A 24639-nucleotide genomic window follows, 5' to 3' on the forward strand; every position below is an offset into this window, starting at 1 on the left:
TAGATGTGTGGGGCACAGGAGCTATACTATGTTTAAGACTGGTCACCAGGAAGCTGTAACTGAGGACCTGTGGTTCACAAAACCTGAGAAGGATTTTTACTAGGAATGAGTTCTCTCCTTCCCAAATTTAACTCTGTACCTCTTAAGAGAGTTCATGTTCTGACAACCAAGGAGACTGTGTGGGACTGACCTAGGCTCCCTTCAGATATGTGATAGTTGTGTAGCTTGGTCTTTTTGCAGGACTCCTAACAGTGGGAGCAAGGGCTACCCCTGACTTATTTTTACAAGCCTTCCTACACAAGGGGACCAGTGTTTCCTGTACATTTCCCACAATTACATAAATTTCCCGGGAAGAGAAATGGATCAAAGAAACCATCCTGCCAGTTTGGCTTGTAAATCAGTGAGGTTTGTTGGGTTCCTTATGGGAGCATGTGTTACTAAAAGAGGATGCTACAGGAAGAAGGGCATCCCAGGACTCGCGGCAGCCCCAGTTGACAGCTTTGAGGGAGAGGCCTTGTGAGTCTTGTAACTTTTTGAGCTTCTGAGCCTTGCAAGCTCCCTTACATTCATGCATCTTAGGCTCTCCCTCTAAGGAGAAAGATTCAATGCAGAGGAACTAGCTGCAGAAAACCCGCATGGCACAGCCCTCAGGTGGTCTACTTCCTGTGTGCCTGAGTCTTCCTTCCCCCTTGCAGAGCTCTGCTTCTGCCCCCTCCACAGTGCAACAAACCTAGTTTAACTACCCCCTTGGCCCTAAGTCGTGAATTTGGGATAATAGCCCCACTAGGCACCTCCAGTAACACATGATAGGAGCTCCAATCATCCTCTCCTTTTCAGTAAAAAATTCAGAAAATATACTTATTAGAATTAAGAAGAACTTTGCAACCAAATTTTCATTGCAGAGTTAAAAATGAGTTGATTTTTACACATTCCTACTTCCAATGGCTATTATAAAAGTTAACTCTTTAGTTAAAAAGAAAAGGAAGCAATAAAAGCAAAAACATTACACTTCTCTCAATAAGGAATTCAAGTAACTTGTAAAAATTTAAAGAATGAAGTTAAAACACTATTCCCATATTTTTTTTCTCCATTACAACTCTCTTGTGTCTGTATGCCCAGACCCCTATCAGCTACACCGATATCTCTTTAACATACTGACTTATGTCAGTGCTTTTAGAAGTGGATTAATGCACCATGTAGTTATTCCTTCAGGCATTCCCATCCTGCCCTCAGAAATGCCCATGTTGACCCACAAACCACACCAACACTATAGGAAGGAGTTCCCTTAACAACCTGCACACAGCTACTCCAATGAAGAGTCTTCTTCAACAAACGCTCACCCAGTCCATCAGCTGTCTCTTCACGCGTGTGAATCCTGTCTCTTCACGCTTGTGAATCCTCTAAGTTCTATGAGCCTTCCTGAGCCCCTAAGCTCCTTTTCCCGTATGCTACTCTATCTGCTCTATCTGCCTATGTTCAATCAATGTTTTGCCTAGGAAATTTCCTTTGCAACTATGACAAAACATTAGCTAACTGTGTTTGTATGGGTCTATTTTTGTGTTCTTTACTGTGCCTCCATTTGTTTGTGTTTATGCCAAGTGGCATCATGCTATTTAAAGAATTATGTTTAATTATACTCAAATCCTACTTAATTGTATTAAATCTACTTTTAGTAGAAGAAAAGCACTGAATTGTACAGAAAAAAAAATGTTAAACTTCAAACAAATGTCTCTTCATAAGAGATATAATTTCCTAACAGATCCTTCCAAAATTAGTTCAAATTATGAAGCCAGTTAAACATAAAGTAATGATGTGCTTGTAAATTGTATTTTAATTTAGATGACGTCAATTAACGATGAGAGACCAACATATTAAATCACTATCATTTCTTTCTTTTTCTCCTTGGACACTCAAATCTCAGTTTTCTTACAGTGATTTTTTGGTCCTAAATTTACAGGCTTTAGAACTCATTCTTTACCGGAGCTTGGAAGATGCTTACCTGTACTTTTCATAGAGTTTATGTTCTTTTGTTCTCTGAGATCTCTTGTGACTGGGACTTTATGCTTCCTGCCCTTATCCTTGTGAAGTTTGGATTGGCCTAGTGTCTTTAAGACCCCTTTCTCTTGGGAGTATGTGGATATTGACTGACAGTATTTTTAGACAGCATGATCCCCTCAATTTTTGCTGATCTGCACTATTTGTCTAGATGATCATGTAATTTTTTCTTTATTTAAAGTTTAAATTGGTTTCAAATTCTAGGTTTGGGGCCTGTTACAAACCTCAGATCATGGATGACTCTCTAGATTATGGTTATAATCAAAGGTTATACCTTTGATTTTGAGGTGGTCTTTACTTTAGGGACACTAATTACCTTTAAGCTATATCATCTGTGCCCCTGAGAGCTCTTAGCTTTTCTCCAGTAACAACTTCTATTTTTCCACTTTAACTTCCATTTTTCCATGAACATTTTTGTTGATATCTCCTTTCTCTTTGAAGTCATTTGTTTACTTTTAACACTGTCTCCTCTGTATCTTGAAGTTAATGATGTACTATTATTTCAGAAATGGTATAGTCTGGCCATCCATTTGCCCCTGACGTTGGTGATGTCCTTACAGATTGTGAGAAAATATTTCCGGCTCCTTAGTTTTGCTCTATGTATGATCCTCTCTCTCCTTTCCCTCTTCCTACTTACTTGGTCTCTTGTTATTCTGTTTTGTGTTTTATTTATGCACAGCTCTTCTTTGGGAATTTTATTTTCTCTAATAGATGAAACCTGACTCTTCTCAACCTAAGATGAATTTTGTTGCTCCTCAGATCTACAGTTCTGAGGGCAATGTAGCTTGTGGTCTACTCTGAAATGCACTGGGAGGCTGGAGCAGGGAAGGGAGATGCACGGAGGAGAGGGGTCATATTTTAGTGTGCTGTGTTCCTTCTGCTCCTTCTTTTAGGGTTCCATTAGCTTTGTCATGCAGAAACTACAGGCATGGCTCATTTCTGGAAGGAGACACTCTTGGCTTTCTAACATTTCCATATCATAGTTACAGAATATCTGCCTTTTGTGATATATGACCCCTTCCAAACATTTTTTTCCCCACAGAAATTGTTTTCATTTCTTTGGTCAGAACAAGATAGTTCCAGATTTTAAAAGATAGTTGAAAAATTGTAGAGTTATGTTGTGTCAGGAGTCTGGCTTAAAAAAAAAATTAAGCCTGGGCTTTGGTGGTGAACAACTTTAATCCCAGCAATTGAAGACAGAGACAGGTGGATCTCTGTGATTTCGAGGCCAGCCTGGTCTACAGAGCAAGTTCTAGGACAACCTCCAAAGCAATACAGAGACACTCTGTCTCAAAAATAAATAAATAAATACAAAATAATTTTTATTTTAAATTAAAAACAATATTATTTTAATACCAATCCCAGTTCCCTCCCCCTCTCATTCTCTCATTCCTCCCACCAACCCCCATCCCACCCCCACGCGAGATCATCAAAGTCTGTCACATCATTTTGGGGCAGGGCCTAGGCCCTTCCCAGTATATCTATGATGAAAGAGTATCCCTCCAAAGGGAATGGGCTCCCAACCCATTCGTGCACTAGAGATAAATACTGGTTCCACTGCCAGAGTCCCCATAGACTGCCCAAGCCACCCCCTGACCCCAACTGACACCCAAGTTCAGGGGGTTTTGTTCAGTCTTATGCTGGTTCCCCAGCTGTGAGTCTGGAGTCCATGAGCTCCCACTTGCTCCGGTCAGCTGTTTCCATGGGTTTCCCCAGCATGGTCTTGACCCCTTTGCTCATCACTCCTCCTCTCTACAACTGGATTCCAGGAGTTCTGCTTAGTGTTTAGCTGTGAATCTCTGCTTCTGCTTCCATCAGCTACTGGATGAAGGTTCTATGTTGGCATTTAAGGTATTCACCAATCTCATTATAGGGGAAGGGAATTTAAGGTAACCTCTCCACTATTGCTTAGATTCTTAGTTGGGACCATCCTTGTGGATCCCTGGAGATTTCCCTAGTGCCAGATTTCTTGTTAAACTTATACAGGATCCCTCTATTAAGGTATCTCTTTTCTTGATCTGTTCTTTTCTGTTCGTCACCCAACTCCACCTTCCTGATCCCTCATGTTCTCCTCCCCCCTCCCCTTCTCTCCCCCTTTTTCTCCCAGCTCCATCCCCCTCCCCCATGCTCCCAATTTACTCAGGAGATCTTGTCCCTTTCCCCTTCTCTGGGGAACCATGAGTCTCTCTTAGAGTCCTCCTTGCTTCCTAGCTTCTCTGGTGGTGTGGATTGCAGACTGGTAGTCCTTTGCTCTATGTCTAATATCCACTTATGAATGAGTACATACCATGTTTGTCTTTCTGTGTCTGGGTTACCTCACTCAAGGTGGTTTCTTTCTAGTTCTGTCCATTTGCCTGCAAATTTCAAGATTTCTTCTTCTTCTTCTTCTTCTTCTTCTTCTTCTTCTTCTTCTTCTTCTTCTTCTTCTTCTTTTCTTTTTTGAGTAGTACTCCACTGTGTAAATGTACCACACTTTTCTTTAATCATTCTTCAGTTGAGGGGCATCTAGGTTGCTTCCAGGTTCTGGCTATTGCAAATAGTGCTGCTATGAATAACCAAAACACCAAATAATCCAGTTGAAAATGGGGTACAGATCCAAATAGAGAATTCCCAATAGAGGAATTTAAAATGGCTGAAAGGCACTTAAGAAAGTGCTCAACATCCTTAGCCATCAGGGAAATGCAAATCAAAACAACTCTGAGATACCATCTTCCTCCTGTCAGAATGGCTAAAATCAAAAACACCAAAGGCAGCTTATGCTGGAGAGGATATGGAGAAAGGGAAACACTCCTCCACTTCTGGGGGCGAGGGGAGGAGCGAGTGCAAACTCATACAGCCACTTTGGAAATCAGTATGGAGATTCCTTAGGAAAGTGGGAATCAGTCTACCACAAGATCCAGCAATTCCACTTTTAGGCATGTACCCAAAAGATGCACATTCATAGCAAAAGGACATCTGTTCATCTTTTGTCAGTCTGGCTTTTGTAAAACATGGTCATATTGGACTCTGAGACCTGCTGCTTCCCCATTTCCACTCATGGTCCTCATCTGCCCTGGGCACTGTGTGTTAGAGTTTCTTGCATTATCTTATAACATTGCTGTTGTTAGTAGTAACTTTGAGGGAGTCTACTTTTTCATTTCTCCAATTCTGCAGACATGATCAGATGGAAATTTGACTTTTATCGATATATTTTTAAATTATTTTGTATGTATAAGTGTTGTGCAAGCATGTGTATCTATATACCACATGTATACAATGCCTGTAGAAACCAGAAGAGGGCGTTAGATTTCCTGGAACTGGAATTACCGATAGTTGTAAGCTACCAAGTGAGTCCTGGAAATTGAACACAGGTCCTATGGAGGATCAGCCAGTATCCTTAATCTCTAAGCCATCTCTACAGCCCCTAAGATAGAAATTTAAAGCAGCCATATCAACATTAAAGATCACTTCTAGTTTGTAGTTCCAGGTTTGAACTGTGTACCAGATCACCAATGACTCAAAAACTATGACATTTGTTTCTTCCCCTGATCTAACCTTGAGTTCACAGTGGGTTGTTACATCAGCCAACTCTAGCAAGTGAAAACCCTAGCATGCACATGTATTGTCCTTCAAGCATATTTTGTGGTCTGGAAGGAGCTATTTTCATTTAACCCTTTTCATCTGCCACTGAAACGTATCTTGTTCAGTGTCTGAGCTCCTTAGAAATCAATGTTCTAATTAGAACACAGTAGCTAATCTGGTCAAATGCTAATATGTGAGAATTGTGATTTATCTAGCAGCAGGGGCAGCATTCAGCATTAACAATTAAACGGTCTGTAGGGAAGAGGGCTATTTATTTCTTACTCTTCTCCCTAGCTGATTGGATTCAGTTTATGCTATTAGTAGCCTTCTATTTAATGGCTATCTGTCTGAAAAATCAGACATCAGAGCCATGGTTTAGGGACTTTTGCCTCTGGGATCCATAAATTCTATTCTCCTTCTCAATGATAACATACTACCCCTCCACAGAGACCAGATCACATCACAGGCACTCCCCATGTTCCATCATAGTAGGCATGGATTTTCTAAAAACTTAATTCACCTGCAAGGACAAGTTCTGCTGAAGAATAGGCCCAGAAGGGTTGGCTGCAGTTGGAGTTCACATCAAAGGCTTGAGCTTGCTGGCAGAGGTCTTTAAGAACCTTGAAAGCTTTTAATTTTTTCTACATTCAACAAACACATTAACTAAGTACTACCTAAGAGTCTTCCCTCTAAACTGCCCAGATAAAAGTCAAAGGAGGGAAATTGCATTTCATTCAATACTGACTACTTACATGATAACCATACAAAGGTCCCTAATCATGCCATCATGCCAGTCATGACATCACACATTTATTCAACTTTGGATGCCTTTTCTGGCCAACATGTATGGCATCCCATCTGCCAAACCGCAAACAACAGGACCACCCTCCAACCCAGTTGATTCTCCTCTCCTTGGATCTGCTGCTCTACCTGTATGTGTTTCTGTCTTCATCACATCCAAGTTACTTCCACCCAATTGGCTTCTGTTTCTCTTGAGGAAGAAGCCTTAAGCACATTCAGTAGACAGAACCTACATGGTTATCACATACAGACCTGAGTATTGAAAAGTTTTGGAGCATCAGCTCTTTATTCAGACTTGCAAGAAAGGCATAGTTTCACAGATTTACTCTCTGTTTTTAAAGAACCCTTGAAACATTTCAGAATAAGAGTCCTTTCCAGTCAAGTACAGCAGGCTAAGTCCAGCAGGTTGCTGAGGTTGTGGGGCAGCAGGCCAGTGAAGCAGCCAATGCATAAAAACTCATTCTGCTTTCATATTTCATCAACAGCTTCCATAATCTCTTTGCGCAGCTTTGGTGCTAATTAATGTCTTTTCACTATCATGCAGACTGACACTTCCTGAACTAATGTGCATGGATCATGCTTTAGAGTGTGGATTCCTTTCCTGTAGGCCTAGGAGGAGCGTGATAGTATGCATCTCTGATGAGCCCAGAGGATATTATTATTGCTGATGCTCAAACCACACTTTGAGTATTCGCAGTCACTGTCATGCCAATTGTGAGGCAGCACCCATTTGGAAAAGCCACTGTTCCTCACTTGAATTCTAGCTACAATTAACTCATGAAAGTTCCATGGAAAGTAGTAGGTTCATCAGTGTCCAGAAAAAAAAATCACTACTTTCTGCCCTTTGTTTCATTGTCTAAACATCAACTATCTTTGTCCCTGCATATTAGGTATACATATTAGGCTTCTACTCTAAGTATGTATTGAGGTTTTTCCATATATTCTAGATTTCTACTATCTACTCAAGTCTCTACTGTACTAAAATCATAGTATCTCAGACCCTCTAGGTAAATAGAAATTCCTTTTATTGTAATTATAAAACTGGGAGCTGAGATGTAGTTCATTGATAAAAAGCACAAGGCCCTGGTTTGAACTCCAACTCAATATATATATATATATATATATATATATATATATATATATATATAATTAGAGCAATCATTAAAGAATATTTTTATTTTATTTTTTGTGTGGGTATGTGTGGCTATGTGGCATATGTGTATGTGCTATATGCACACATGTTGGGGGCACACATGTACATGGAGAGCACAGAGGAGGAAATCAGGTATGTTGCTGAATCATTCTCCTCCTTACACCTTTGAGATAGGATCTCAAAGAACTGGCAACCAGAAAAAACGATGCAATCCTCCTGACTGCCTCCCACAATACTGGCCATTACCCAACTTTTAACATGGATATTGAGGATTTGAAATCAAGTCCTTTTGCCTATACAGCAAGTGCTCTTATCCACTGAGCCATCTTCCCAATCTCTAAAGTATTTCTGTAGTGAAATTTTTAAAAAACAATCATGTACAGTGCTCATGGGCATCTTTTCTCCTGTTGATTTTTAATGGTACCTTTGACAATGTGTATTATCCCTTTACAGTTCTTAGCATCCACCACTTAACATGAAAGTCAAAGACCACTAGATCACTGATTTCCCATTTGTCAGTCAAATTCACTTTTCACCAACACAAGATGACTTCCTAGCTTTTGCAGGTCTTTCACTCACCCTTCCAATGTTATTCTAGGCCAAACCAAGTACCCAATATGGATCTTTTTCAAATAAAGTCTATAAAACTCTTCCAACTCATCATTCAACAACACCTGGTAACACTCTTCTCAGGAGGGGAGTATTGGTAGTCACTGGGCCTTCCCTTTGAACACATTGGTCCTTCATCATTACCCTTGATGACAATGTGATAAACTGAACAGGAATTGGAAATGTTTTCCCCAAGCAGGTTGCATAGAAGTCATGGGGGAGCCTCAGGTTGCCCCATGCCAGTCTGGGTGAGGTGATCTTCTCAACGACCTTTCTTCTTTTCCACCTCTCATGGCCTCCTTTAGGTGAATGCCAAGGATGACGAAGGTGTCCTTGTTGGATCATGGGACAATGTCTATGCCTATGGCATCCCTCCGTCAGCCTGGACAGGAAGTGTTGACATTCTACTAGAATATAGGAGCTCTGAAACACCAGTCCGATACGGCCAGTGCTGGGTTTTTGCTGGTGTCTTTAACACATGTAAGTATCTGCTAGAGTAATGATTTTTAACATAAAAGAAATTTCACTTCAAGACATTTTATCTATACCTTGGCAAGGAGACTTAAAAGCTCCCATTGGCTCTATAGAATTTATGGGTGGCTATTTTGGGATATAGTCAATGCATAATTAAACTGCGCTGGGCCAAATATGCTCACAGTCTCTCTGACTGCAGAATCTTTATGGGAAGAATGATAGACTGTCTCCTACATGATCCATCATTTGACACCCAGAGCAATAGAGGGTTGAAGAGGCTAAGGACAGAAATAGGGAAAGCATAAGCCATTTCAAGCATTTCTTTAAAGATTAAAGAAAACTAAAATAATGAATAATAAGTTAAGATATATTCTGATTTTTTTCTTGAAACATTATATAAATATGCTTATTTGTTTATTAATGAGATGTTTTATAAGTACGTAAAAGCTTGTCCTAGAAACAAAAGGAAGTCCAGTCATTTTATCTTCCTCTTCACTTGTAAGTCTTAGGGACCCTGACTAGTTAAGTATCAGTTCTCACTGAGCATCTTCACCTCCGCAGCTACCCTCTGGGGTGTAGTCCATCCAACATTCAATCTGCAGGGCAAAATAAATGAGAACAGAACAATTCTCTTCAGTCTTATGCTTCATTTTACCAAAGAGCACTTGCCTTCCTTGGCTCAGGCAATGATACAGTTAATTCAGTGGATATATTAAAAAGCCATTTGTTTTACTATATCTTCACCATCAGTAATGATTTTCATTCGCACACCATTCCTACCACCTTGGAGAAACATTCAGTTCAAGTCAGAGTGAACTTTAAGCCTGCTCATTAATAAAGAGTGCTTTGCCTGGTTAGCATTTTTAAATAAAAAAATTTTAAAACTGGGAGTGTGGAGGCTATACGCTCGAGAAAGGATACGGTTTAAAATGATGATGAGACCCACCTATTTTAGCACAAAGTTGTGACAACTAAGGACCTAGTCCTGTCCCATACAAACAAAAAATGACATTTTCTTTCATTTGTTGTGATTGCCTATAACTTGATCTGCACAAGAATATTTTCTGAGTCTCTTGACTATATGCAAGGATTAAAGGAGCATTCATTTCCTGGAAACAACTGTCTTCTGGGAGGTCCTGATGTCAGACAGAAACCTGAGCCATAGTGGCTGAAGGTTGGAGATACTGTGTTCCTGGGGACTTAAAGGCAAGGCACAGAGAGGAAGCCAGTCACCTAAACTCATTTCAGGAAACTGTAAAAGATATCAGTTCTTCTCAGACCTAATATTCCACTGGTGTACCTCAATGCCTTTTAATTTAGAACTGGATAAGATAGTGAAACCTTGCATCCATGTATGCTGCTTGCATCAAGGAGGTTGGCTCTCTATGCCTGAGAACAGGCTTTGGTGGCAAAGTAAGCAAAGGCAGATTTTCACTATAAAGAGATCACAATACAAGCAAATCAGAAAGGGAAGTTGGTGGGAGGAGGAGCTGGTAGCCCAAAGTCAGTCTTGCCCTGTGTTGAACTGAGAGTAAGGCACACCCTTCAACAAGTCCCAAGTTCCCTTCAGTAATAATGTGAACTAGTATCCAACCATTCACATTAGAATCTGCCAGAAATAGAACACGAGAGCCAATCATTATGCTGGTGAGTAGAGAGGTTGCAGAGGGATGTAGGCATTAAAAGCCAGTGGTGGTTGTCATCCTGTTATTTGGTGACTGATGCCAAGTCATTTAAAGGACAGGACACTGATCTCCACTAAACTCACGTTTGGTCTTCCAAGGTTGCTCTGTTGAAAGGGCCAGATAGTCTTTGTTTAAAAAAAAAATGCTAAATTATTCTGATGGAGAGGGGGAGAAAAGGCAAGCCAAGTCATTAATCTTAAATTTGTCAGCTAAATTATTTCCAATGAGCCCTGGTGTCTGGCATCCTGGGAGTCAGAGAGGGCATTTGGATTAAGCTTAATCAATAGGTGAATATGGCAAGAGATGCACCCAGGTAATTTATTATCTAACAAGTCAAATGACTGTGTGGTTCACCCTACACAGTGTTCTGAAAGAAAATTTTATCCGGAAATAGCATGCCCCATTGAGGAACTTAAAAATTGTATTTTCAGGAAAGCCCCTTTAATAGGATTGAATTGCTGCTCCTTTGATGACACTGTGGTTAAAAGTAAACTACTAACATGGGGCTATTGAACTTCTGTTACAAATGATCTCATTGGCACCTGATCTGTGGTTCTAAAAACAGTCTCTCTCCAGCTCTCAAGGGTCTGAACAACTCAAGTTGCACTTCTTGGGTGTGGAACATACAAGGAAAGGACTTTTCTATGTTTGGAAGGAGGAAAGCCCCCACCATGACAGAAATTTTCACTATGTTTGGTTAGATGGATTGATGTCTCCAGTGATTGTTTTCACCTACAGTTTTAAGATGCCTTGGAATCCCAGCACGAGTTGTTACCAATTACTTCTCAGCCCATGACAATGATGCCAATTTGCAAATGGATGTCTTCCTGGACGAAGATGGAAATGTGAGCTCCAAGCTCACCAAGGATTCAGTGTGGTGAGTTTGACTTCCAATGGCATGGGCTGGTGTCAAACAAGAGGGCCATTCCATGTGTGCTACGACACAGATACTGACAAGGTTTTCTCTCTTCCATTTTAAGGACCTTACAGTATCAAGGGCATAAATGTCTTATTGTCACAGATGTTTTTAAAGTAATGAGTGGGAAATGTTACTGAGCTGAGAGTTTGGGCCCTAGTGATAAAAGACAAGCATCCATCTACATGAGGACACTCACCACAGGGTGGCCAAAGGCATAGCTGATCCATGATCCTGGTTGGTACCAGTATATTGCATATGAATATTGTAGTTGATGTGGGACTGTAGCCAATGCTCACATCTGCCCACATTTTCCTGTTCACCGGTTTACATGTTTGTGGAATCTTACCTGTTCTTACAGTTGTATAAGTGAATGACACCGGATCCCTCATTTACAGATGAGGAAACTGAGACCCAAAGAGATTTTTTTTTTCATAAACTGGCAATAGGCTCCATCTTCTCCAATTCTTAACCCCACCTCTTTTCACTTCTGAAATACGGAATTCCTCTTTGAGTATAGGGTTGAACTTGGCCTTGACTGTGTGCCCAGATTTCATTTAGAGATCAAAATGGGGAAAGGTGATATTGCCTCCAAACACCAGCTTGAAGCATCTTTTACTGGGCTGGAGTGCAATAGCAGAAGTTGGCCTGTCCTATAGTGTGAGAGCCCAATGAGACCATGCTTTCCATGGAGAACTCATCAGTCTGAGTCCAAATGGAAAGGATGTTTAGGAAACTCTACATTACATTAGAAAGTAATTTGAGCTGTCACCAGGCATTGAACTGGGTAAAATTTCCAAGCCAAAAGTGTGTCCTTTGTAGTTGTTATTCACAAATCATAAAGCTAAAACACTGTCAGTTGTAAAAGCACCCAAAGCAGGTGGTGGGAAGTCAAAAGCTCATTTTTAAGAGAAATAAGAGAAATTAAAAGCTAGAAGTGCCTGAGAAACCTATGTCGTGGGCCCAGATTGACTTTGGGGCAGCATTAACTCACCAGGACCTTAAGTGGTCACTGGAGAATGTTGTAAGAGGGAAATGGCTGCAATGCCCCCAACTCACAGCAGCAGGTTGCTATGGATAGAAACTAGAGCCTCTAATTTGAAGGAATGAGTTGAGACAGGGTGCTAGAGGGCTTGGGCAAGATAAAGCCTGGCTCATGGAAACCCAACAGCAATTTAAAGAACCATTTACTCCTGTGGAATTACAGCTCACAGCCCTGCCTGTCTGGAATGGCCAAAACATCAGCCCCTAAAGCCCACTGTCAATGGTAATGGCAGAATGAGAATTATTTTGTTTTCTCTGCAGCACTGGAAAACACACACACACACACACACACACACACACACACACACACACACACACACACACAAAATGCCTTTATATAGCCAACATCAGTCTCCCAGCCCCTTAATCCAAACATCCCCAGGATAGGTCCCTATGGGGAAACTTCTAGATAGTGCAATGCGGTCCTAAATACAGCTGGTATGAAGTCATGAGGTGGGCAGCTTTTACTGTTGCTATCCCTACATCTTTGACACCTTGTTCTGAGTTCTGTTCCCTGTCTCAAAGCCTGCCTCCAATATTTCCCCCAGCACATAAGACCTTAATCCTGGCCTGGTCTGCCACATCCCCAGTGTACACAGTGCCATAGGCTTCCCTGCCTTTCCCCTGATGAGGCTCGGAACTTTCAATGTATGGTGACGAAACATCTCTTTGATACTGGACTATGCTACCCCAACTTAGGACACATCCAGATTCCAAGGACAGGGACAAAAAGACTCACTGCCTTGGTTCCCCAGCAGACCAGCTGTGTGACCTTGCGAAAAGCAGACTCTGTGCCGCTTTCCTCCTCTAAAGCATAAATGACCAAATTCCCAATTTCACTCAATGCAGAGCTGAGTGTAGCAGGTGCCTAATGAACACTGGCTGCTGGGATTGCCTTCTTTATTAGACTCACAGCTGGAGTCGCAGGGAGGCAATATGTTGCCATCCTCCTGAGTACCTTGACAAACTCACAAGAGAGGGGTGCCCAGTGTCCTGAGATGACTGATTCCTCTGTGATTTGGGGGTATTTTAAAAGAAAAGGCAGACACTTGTGTTTGCACAAACACTGGTATACTTTATAAACTATGTGTATTCCAGGAAACCAGAATGTGTCAAGGACTCTCTTTGCTTGAGGGGCTGGCGAGGACTCTCCTCCACACATCACCCAGGGTGCAGCCACCATAGCCACATCAAGCTTTGGGTTAGGCTATTATTATTTTTTGTCTTTGAGAAAATGACTTCAATTCTCTGTGCTTCAGGGTCCTTATCATCCTAGCAGCTACCATTTCCTAGTGGAGTGACTGTGATGAATAATTAAATGAGGTATCCAGGCAAAATATAGGTTGATCACATTCACTCCCAAACCCCAAATTTGAAATATTACAAAATCCAGAATTTTGTGTGTACATGTGGATAATTCCACACCTGCTCTCATGTGAGAGTCACAATCAAAACAGAACACCCTGAAATATGTCACGTGGAATCACCTTCTGACTGTGTGTAAGGTGTATACGACACATAGGTCAATGTCAAGTCTAGATTTGGGTTCTACCTCCAAGATATTTTATTATGTATATGCAAATGTTCTGAAACCTGAAAATTTCCAGGGCATTCTGGTGCTGGTATAGTGTTCTCAATCTAGTGGCAGGTCTGAGGGGCGTTAAAGCAATGTTTGCAGCAACAGGAAGGAGGGTTGATCTGGGGACTAGAGGAAGAGACTGATGCTAAGCAGAGGCTAAAGTGTGGGTAGGAATGACTGTTGGGTGGTGGTTGCCTACTCAGAGGCCATGCTCAGCCTGTGAAGTTTTCTAACACAGTTCTGAAGAGCCTCACCCAATCCCATGGACATACCTCCCTCAGTAGGCTCCAATGTCCCTATCAAAGGGTCCCACCCCAGCCTGACTTCTCACTCCTGTACTCAGTCCTATTGTTCAAGGACTGTGCTAAGCTGATTTGTTCAGTTTAGGTCTCTGTGACCCAGGGCATCTCCCTTTCAGAATTCAGCCAGGTTTATGAATACCAAAATCAGAAGCCAGACCAGCAGAAACTTTCAGAAAGTTAGCTCAGGAATGTGCAAAGAACGTAGGTATGGAGCACCAAGGACGGGTAGTTTAACTTTCTGTTTGCTGTCTTGGGTCCCCTGTGGAAGATATTCTTTCTTGAGAGTGCCTGAGGGCGTGTGGCATATAGGGGAGACGTCTGAGTCACCGTAGGCAGTTTGCTAAAATGGCTGACTCAACACTTTACTGATGGATTATGGGAATAGGAGGGCCTCTCTATGCTGGAGAGTCAGTTCATGCTCGGTGAACAGGACAGTTTCACTGTACTTTACAAGAGCTGTTTGGCCACCTCATTATTTGCAGGTCACAGTGGAGTTGGAAACAATCTTAAAAGAGAGAGTTCATAGCACTTACCGGGTCATGAAAAGTACTTCACAGCAGGGCTCTCCTCCTGCTTCTGCCCTGTGTCCCTCAGCTGGAATGAGTGGAGTCTGGTGTGATGGCTCTGGGTAGTAAACTACCCTTCTTGGCTTTCCCCATCACACTGCAGCTCCTATCAGGGGAATAGTCTCTGCTCTCTATTTTGGTTGGTTGGTTGGTTGGTTGGTTGGTTGGTTCTGGTTTTGTTTTGTTTTGCCTTCATCCAGCAGCACAAAGGCTGCATGGGGCAAACATGGAGTAAATGGCTTCATTTGAGGAAACAGTAAAATGCTAAGCAAACTGATTAAATGTCATTTTCTTATCCTACAACCCCTTACTGCACATAACTATCTTTAAACCTCAGGTGCTGAGGTTCCAAGACAAAGTAATCAGGCTTGTTGCCCTTGAGAAGCTACCCAGTATTCCTTCCTTGGGAGGCAACACATCTAGAACACCCTCCATAAAATTCAAGGAGGTTCATAATATGCACTTGGAAGCAGAGTGGGGATTTCATTCTATGTCCGGGGAAGCAAGGCTCCTCTCATGGGAAGTGGCCATGGAGTCAAAGTTGTTATCCTCCTACAAGCTTCTGGCTGTGCTGGTCAAAGATGGAAAGCCCCAGGAAATGGCCTTAGTCCACAGATGAAACCCAAGGGTATGTCTTTAAAGGTCCAATGGCTGAACTGAAGTGGCCAGACATTTGCTGCTTCAGGGACCAGGATCGTGGGTCGTTATGACCATAAGTATTGAACATTCAGTCCATTTTCACTCTCACAATGTGGCCTTTACAGACTTTTCCTGCATGTCAGCAAGAACCTGTTACTCTTCACGACACCTCTCTGAAAGGGATAATGCCCCCCAGCTATGTGCCCATAGAAGCAGGTAGTTCTTGCTTACTGGGGTTGAGACTGAGTGGCTGTTACCCAGGTATCATCACTTCTCCTCTTCCCCCCCACCTAGTGCTGGCCAGTTACACCTTCTGCCTCCTTAAGGCTAACCAAGCCCTTGCTTTCTGATCTGCTTTAGAGGCTCAAACTGTGAGCATCCCCCCAGAGTCTCTCTTAGAACCAACAGCTTCACTACCTACTGAACAGTGACTCTTCGTTTTCCACATCCCAGCCCTTCCCTTCTTCCTCTCCCAGCCGTCTCACTGGACCAGAGGAAGCACAGAAGACCCCATCTTAATCATGGTTTCATTTACCACTGTTGACTTTACAATTAGGCAAAACCACTTCAGGTTTTAAACTTGACCTTTCCACAGCCAGTAAGCTGATAGGATCCTCTTGTGATCCTGGGCTAGGCAGAGACTCATAGCTCTTGCCTGGCCATGCCACCATATAGGGAGAAGAACCCATACTCCACAGTGTGGAATGCTCAGCTAGTGAGGTAGATAGATTTTTCTATTTAGATATTTTAACCTATGAATGTTTTATAGAGAAGGAGAGAGAATGAGATTATTATAAATGTATACTATAAAAGGTTTAATAGAATAAACCCAGTGTGTCCAATGTTAACACGATTACCATCTACATATTGTATGCTCTAGTCTCTTTTACATATTTACACACACACACATACACACACACACACACATATACATGCTCAAACACATGAAATCATAAAAAAAAAGATTATGTCATAATGGAAGCTGGAGAGATGGCTCAGTGGTTAAGAGTATTGCTCTGTTTACAGGGGACCCAAATTCTGTTCTCAGCACCCAGCTAGCAGCTTACAACCATCCTAAATTCCAGTTCTAGGGAATCTAGATGCCCTTTTTTGACCTCCACTGATGCTAGGTGCATGTCTGTGCTCTCTCTCTCTCTCTCTCTCTCTCTCTCTCTCTCTCTCACACACACACACACACACACACACACACACACAAGCACACACAGAGTACTCATATATACATTCAGACAAACCACTAATAAACATAAAATGATTTTTAATAAAAAAGCTCATTCAGTGTGATGGTACATTTTAAAAGTCACAATGTTTTAAGTAAGATTATTATTTTGTCTTGGTCCACATTCAGAGCTATCCTAAACTGCTTGTAATTCACAGGCCATGGGTTAGACATGCCTGACAAAGCAAAGGTTAGGTTGTCTAAGAGTGGCCATGTGATGCTGGACAAGTATAGAACCCAGTAGTCACTGAGTCTATGAAACAGAATGATTCAATGATCTCAACTTAGCACTGAATGCCTGGGCAATGCCTGTAGAGTCCCTGTCCACAGTCTGCATTGGTAAGCAAAACAAGCTATATAGAAACATACTCTTTTATAAATTAAGTCTCTCTCTCTCTCTCTCTCTCTCTCTCTCTCTCTCTCTCTAACACACACACACACACACACACACACACAGAGCAAGGTCTGTGATTAGATCTGCCACTAATTACCTGGATGACCTTGGACAAGATGTTCAGCATCTCAAGACCTTTACATTCCCATATGCAAATGCAACACTTCAGCATTAATGAGCTGCAGAGTCCTTCCCAGCTTCAAAAATAGCTTCATTTTAATAAGTTATGCTGTTCTTCTTCTATCCAGGCCTTTCCCGTATAGTTCAGCATTGTCTGTCACTTGCTTTGTATGACAGCTACAAGCACACACACAACCAGGCTATGGCCAGCTCGCCCATACTTAGGGCCCTCTGTACGAAATGGCCTCACATCAGTTATATGGAGGAAAGAAACAGAACAGAAGGGACATGAGAACTGATTGCATTTGGTTAGCCAGCTTCAGTGCTTTGAAAATAGAAAAAGGAAATAGTGGGAAAAATAACCCCCCTTCAATACAAATAAACCTTCCTTCAATACTTTCTAGAAAGAGAACAGTTATTATTGTATGCACTTTTCATCTCCAAACACAAACATCTCTGTGCACACGAAGTGTTAATCTGTAATCCAAGCAGAAACAGAGTCCCAGTGTCTCCTCTGGAGGTTCACCCTCCTACAAATCTAATGCCTGTTGCTTCCGACATGGTGGTCTACACACTACAGGCACATTTTTAAATGGACCATTCTGCCTTTACATTAGCTTAGATGTGCTGTATATTCCTATAAGTTGGATTCTTATATTGCTGGATCATCTTTAGTTTCAATTACTGTGGAAAATGGGATGATCTGAAAATAAATTCCAAATAAAAAAGTACTGAAGAAAAATCCTGAATATAGGCTAAATGGCTTAAAGATGTTGGAGGGTTTGTAAAATTATCTCACCATGCATCCAAGTTACTAATTCTGAAACTGTATCCAAGATGTTTGTTTTCAAACATTATCGTCTTACCCATATTTTTGGCCAAATCACTCTTACTCTGATCAGTAGGAGCTAGCCCATGAGCTCTGCCATTTTCAGACTGGGAATGTACAATGAACATACTAAACAAAGGACTTTCAGTGACTTGAAAATTTACCTCAAGAATAAAACACTATAGGCCACTTTCTGCTCATCAGCCCTTGCTATAAATGATGACATATTTAACCTGTGCAATCCTCATTATACTCTCCAGAGGATCCTATCATTGTCCTCATTTAAAGATAAGGAAACAGATGCAGCACTTAACCAAGGTCCCAGTTGGTGTCAGATTGAATTACAACCCCATGAACCTAAACTGAGAATGCCTTCTTTTTATATGTAACATCATCATTGGAAAATAACTAGAAGATACAAAATCTGCTCTTTTGAAGCGCACAACTCGCTATTCTTACTATCTTGAGTGTTGGGCAACCCTCATTATCTAGCACATTTTCATCATTCCCAAAAGAAATCTCCTCATTCCTTCAGCTGGTGACAGCTCCTAACTTTTTCTGTTCTGTGGAAGTGCCTGATATGGACATTTCATACACATGGAATCATGCACTGTGTGGCCTTTCATGTCTGGTTTCCTGTACAAATCATACCTCTCATGGCTCATCAATGTTGGAATGTGTGCCAAGGCTTAATCCTTTTAACTGACAAATGACATTTCCCTGTGTGGACAAAGCACATTTCAGTTATTCATTGGCTGAGCCTTAGAATTGCTTCCACTTCTGTAGTCTATGAATAATCCACTCTGATCAGCCATGTAAACGTCTTTGCGGGAGCATATGTTTCCAGTTCTCTTAGAATATGCATAGTTAGGAAAGTTTGGTCATATGATAAGTTTATGCTTAACTGTTTGAGCACCTGCCAAGCCTACCTCCAAATCAGCTCCACCATGTGACATTCCTACCAACAGAACACAAGAGCTCCAATTTCTCCACCTCCTTGCCAAAGTGATGCTTTGCCTGGGTTTTGTTTTGTTTCTAAATTGCGAGGAGTGCTATGGTAGATTGAATGTCTAATCCTCCGTGGAAAGATGATGTTGAATGAATTTCCTCTTTTATTGTTTATATATATTTTTGGCAAAAAATAGCTATTTAAAATTGGACCCCTGTCCAATTTTAAAATTGGGTTGTCAGTCACTGCACTGTAGCCATTAGTTTTATGTTCTGGATGCACATAAGCATTTCTCTCATCTCAGAGCTGTCATTAATGGTCTATCTTAAAGCAGGAAAATTAGTTTTTATCAAAGCCATTTTGTATTTTTCCCTTTAGTTGCTTATACTTTTATTATCCTGTGTAAGGGATCATGGAGTTCAAGGACACAAATATTTACTCCTCTGTTTTCTTTCTGAGTTTTCTAATTTTAGATCTTATGCTTGGATCTAGGACCTAGTTTAAATTAACGTTTACTTGGTTGGAAGGAAAAATAAAAGGGGGAAAGTTCCTAAGTTTTTGTAGAAAACCAGGCTAAAGGTAGAGCTATTTATACCAAGAGATCACTGAAACAAATGAGTAAGAAGCTTCTAGAATAGTGTAATAATAACAATGGGAATAGAAGGAACTTTGAGGAAGTTCAACTCTGCTTTGTTCTCTTCACTGAGCTTCTACACTGTATGCTTCCACAGTGGCTGAGGCTGTTTTCAAGACAGCCATGGATATTGGGAGAGGGAGGTGAAAATAAATAAAATTGAACAGAGATCAGAGCTCTTTCCAAGACTGACATAATTTTCTTGAGTTGTTTATCTTGTTGAAAGTCTTATGTTATTTATTATAGTTCTAGAAAAGTTAGTGTGTTTTTCTTTCCCTGATAGTATTGTTGCAATTCTGCCATTGTGGAAGTGTTTCCCAAAGTCTATTCTTGTATTTTTTTTAAAACGTGTATGGGTAATTCTCTTGCATACATGCCTTCTCATCTTGGTGTTCACAGAAATCAGATGAGGCCATCATATCCCCTGGAACCAGAGTTATAGATAATTATGAACTACCATGAAGGTAGTTCTGGAAACAGAACCCAGGTCTTCTGGAAGAACAACTCATGGTCTTAACCATTGAGCTATCTATCCTGCCCCCAAAGTCTATTCCTAACACTACTTAATTGGAGCCAAATGGAGGAATCCATCAGATCCTCAAAGGGGTTACATTTTATAGGGGTGTTTTTAGCATCTAATTTAGTCTTCTTACATATGTATCTTGAAATATGTAATACACAGTAATGAGTCACTTAATAAGGAGGGTGCCCTTTGGGAAATATTAGTTTATTGTGTTATTCAAATATCATGGAGCACACTTACACAAGCCTAGACACTGTAGGATGGTCAGTGAAAGTGGCCTTGTAAAGCAGTCAGGAGAGGCACGGTAGATCTGCAGCTGCTGCTGGTGTAACACACTGTACTACTTAGCAGTAAGCTTAACTCTTTTTATTTATTCTTTGAGATTGTCAGGGAGAAGTTGGAGGCTTTTACTCTGACAATCCTTCCTACTCCCACCTCTCAACTTCTTACTTTCTTTGTAATAACTCACTGAGTCCATTTATGCTCCCTGTGTACTCATGAGCATGGGTCACCATCCACTGGAACATGGCAGTCTCACAGGGCTACATCCATAGACAAAACTGACTCCCCCTCCCTCAGCAGTCATCTCTTCCTTCTAAGCTAGGGGTGGGGCCTCAGGAGCCCCATTTGTATTGTAATGTTCACTGGCTTAGGCATGCCCTGTGTAGGCAATCATGGCTGCTATGACTTCACAAGGACACCTGCTGTATCATATTGAGACGATACTGTTTGCAGCCATCATTTCCAACATCTGACTCTTAAAATTTTTCCTCTACTCTCTCTCTTTCAAGCTGTTCCTTAACCCTATGGAGGCAGGGAGTATGACATAGATGTTCCATTTAGGACTGAGGACTCCATAGTCTCTGTATGTGGTCCACTTGTGAGTTTCTGTATCAGTTGCCATCCTCTGCATAAAGAGGCTTCTCTGGTGAGGGCTGAGAAGCTATACTAATTGGGGACAAAGGTAAGTATTTATAAGGCAGTTTGATGCTGTGGCCATAAAACAAAATCATAATAGTAGGTGCTCCTTTAGGGTATGTGACTGTAGCCACAGGTTCTCTGTCAGATGCACGATCCCAAGCATGAATTGTGCCCTGTGGAACAGATATGAAGCCCAATCAGAAAGCAGATAATTGTCACAATAACAAGCATTTCACTGTTGAATCAGTGAGCAGATCTATGCAGTTTACTATTAGAGTTCACATGGTTCGCCACTGTGTGAGATTATTGGTTTTCCTCTACCCTAGCTGCCTGCACAGTACCTTCTGGTACTGTGAAAGCTAGCCAGCAAGGAAGAAGATTCCAAGTTAGCACCAGCTTGATTTAGTCTTGTCTTATGACCACATTGAATAAAAGTATCTTCACCAACAAAAAAAAAAATTGAGTCAGATTTTGCTGGGCAAGCAAGAGCAATGGCAATAGCTTGTATCGTCTGGGGGTTCTCTGAGATCTCTCTGACTAACAAGTAGAAGAAAGAGAGCCTGGATCTAGTGTTAGGATTTTTGTGCAATAACCCATGGCTTCTGGGAGGAACGTTATCTTATTTAGGATAACTGTGTGTGTGTGTGTGTGTGTGTGAGAGAGAGAGAGAGAGAGAGAGAGAGAGAGTGCACTAACATAAAATAGGTTTCCATGTGACTTTCCAAAGTCCCTCATTGTTGTTTATCCCTGCCCCCCATCCTGCTCTGCCACCCCCATTTAAGCCTTTCCCCCCATCATCTTCTTTTCTGCCTTCACACCACCCATGCTCTGCGATTTCCCTTCCCTTAAGATATTGTCTCTCTCCCACAATGGCCCCTTCTCATTTCCTGGCTTCTCTGGTACTCAAGTGAAACATTAAAAAAAAAAAAACTAACTATGAAAAGCTAAGGACCAGCTGTGATAAAGACCACTCTGTGTTTGTCTTTTGGAGTCTGGGTCACCTCGCACACTATCATTTTTATCCAGTTCCTATCTATTTAAACTCTTTTAATCAATAGAAGTATGCTATAAAGTAATGTTTAAGATATGACATAATAAATGCATAAATCAGTAATATAGTTATTTACTGTCATGATCACATACAGTGTGCACAGTAGCATGTGCTAGGCTTTTGTAGGATGGACAACATGGGAAGTTGCTTTATATCAGTGTCATACAGACAGGTGAGAAAGACAGTGTTGTAGTATAGGACATCACTGTGAAAAACAGTAACATTTAGTTCAATTTCAGTAATATGTGATTTCCACCACATTACAGTTCTGTCAAAACATTGTTATACTACATATGACTGTATACATACATATGCTTTTGTGTCTTCCTCCCTCCTATATACCATTAAGTATTATGTTGAGCTTTTAGAAATTATGTGTTCAGAAAGCTGTCTACAGATTGCATTTTAATATAATAAATAGATGTTAGAAAAGAAGATCTTGTCTGAGAGGGGGAGGGTATTGCTCTTTAGAGTTTCTAGAATGTCATAGTAGATTCTTCCTCTCTACCATCCTGCTGTGATATCTCCAATGAATGTGTGTAGTACATGTTCTAGTCATTTTGTCTGAGAGTGGACAAAGGTGATTAGATGCACTTTGTGATGTGGGAAAGAAGTGGGGTATTATCTCTGCAAAAAAAAAGCACATGCTAAGATGTGTTTCTTAAGGAAATTCCAGGTTCTGCTTTATCCAGAATTCTTTCTAAGAGTGATTCATCATCTACACCATTCATAGTTACAGAAAATTAGAAGCTAATAAAATATGCTTCATCAAGGCTAATGTCATTAGATAGTTAATAAGATAGCTTAAACAGGGCCCAGCCAGATTAGTGTGCTGTTAACCCCTCATGAAAGAAATTTCTCTTTGCAATAGACAGAGAACATTACAGAGAGTCATATCTGGTTTCTGGCTAAAATGCAGAGAACAAGTGATCATGGGTGCCCAACCCCAGTTGTTCCATTTACAACATCACTGCTGCATTTAAGTTGCAGGGAGCATGGTAAGTAGAAGAGGGAGCAGGAAGACTGCAATCATCAGAGGACCCGAAAATCTGCTGTGAGACTGCATCTCCTAGAAACAGCAGGGAAACTACACCATGATTCCTCAACAATGTGGCTGCCTAAAAATGACCTGAAAAAAAAAATAACAATAGACATGCTAATGTGGAAGAGGGGAATCTGACAGGGTCCCATCTATACACAGAAAACTACAGGTAGCTAAGGAATGCTGAGAACAGGAGAAATCCAACCCAAGTGGTCAGCTCCAAAATCGTATGTATGTATTATGTAAATATATATATATGTATATATATATAATTTAGCACTATATATATATATATATATGTATATATATATATATATGGAGACTGAGTTTGGGAGGAAAATAGGGGGCTATATAGGATAGACTGAAGAAAGGAAAGGGAAAAGAGAAATGACGTAATTATATTGTAGTTTTTAAAACTTTAAGAAAAATAAATCCTTAAAAAGTAAAAAAATAAGAGCTCTCAACTTTAGAATATTTATTCATAAATATCTCTATAATGCAAAATAGGAACTTTGGAACCTACTAAGACGGTTGTCAGAAAGTTTTTAATCCTCTGTAATAATTATGGGAAAACTTGGGCTGAATTTATTACAGAGAGATTTCATACATTAGAGTCATACAAATATCTTCAAAAATCCAATCTGTTCTTCATTTTCAGCCAGGAAGACAATTTCTAAGTTGCTATTCCAGAAACCTTGATGAAGTGAACAGGGTCTCATATTCAGTATGAACCTAGCTTGGGATTGGGGGGGGGGAGGTAACACTCTGCTCACTGTGACAAATACAACAAGTTAATATGAATGAGTGCCACTTTCTTTCTTGAACATTCTGAACTCTGTTTTCCACTAGAAAAAGAACACACAACTGATGAAAGAAGGAAAAAAGAGATATCTGTGTGATCATCCCCTAATTTTCTTTAAAGCAGCTGTAAACTTTTCCTAATAAATGTTCAAGTTACCTGAGTTGCATCTTCAATGCACCTGGAAGACCAGGGGGAATAGAACTGATGAAGGGCGTACTCCCAAATGACTTGCTAAGGAGGCTCAGATTAAGAACATTTTTTCTGTAAAGCAGTTGAGTTCTGAGCTGATGTTTAGTCAGTGTGCCCTACAAAAACCAATGTCCTTCCTATTTGGTGGTAGTATTTGATGCGTAATTCATGTCTGTACCAGAGAAGTTGTTACTGATTTTGATAAATACACCAGTTTTGTGCTGGGTATCACAGCACATCCCCAAGCCCACTCCCATATGTACCTTCTATCTACCTGTTTCTCATGCTAGGCTGAAAATTCTTAGGTCTTGATTTTTGCATTTATGCAATTGTTTTGTGTATAAATTCAAAGCAAATAGGTTTACTAGATGAAATGATAAACTAAATTAATACTGGTAGTCACTTACAATGAGGGGTTACTTAAAGAAGAACAGATAACTCGAAAGCAGCTGCATCACCAAAAAGCCCATCCCAACATGGGTAATGACTCATGAAAGTTGGGTCACTGGAGCTCCTTGTCCATCTGCATGCAGCTCTACCAAACAGGATCTCCTCTCCCCAGAA

The 24639-nt window shown here is 40.8% G+C and overlaps 1 protein-coding gene across 1 annotated transcript in view; it reads left to right on the top strand.

Moving 5' to 3' along the window:
- F13a1 (coagulation factor XIII A chain) overlaps positions 1–24639 on the top strand; it is a 166245-nt gene that overhangs the window by 89005 nt on the left and 52601 nt on the right. The window contains exons 7-8 of the mRNA XM_051194436.1: positions 8485–8659; positions 11077–11215. Coding sequence (XP_051050393.1) covers positions 8485–8659; positions 11077–11215 — 314 coding nt within the window. The remainder of the gene's footprint in view (positions 1–8484; positions 8660–11076; positions 11216–24639) is intronic.

This window comes from Phodopus roborovskii, unplaced genomic scaffold, assembly GCF_943737965.1.
Source record: "Phodopus roborovskii unplaced genomic scaffold, PHOROB, whole genome shotgun sequence".
Lineage (NCBI taxonomy): Eukaryota > Metazoa > Chordata > Mammalia > Rodentia > Cricetidae > Phodopus > Phodopus roborovskii.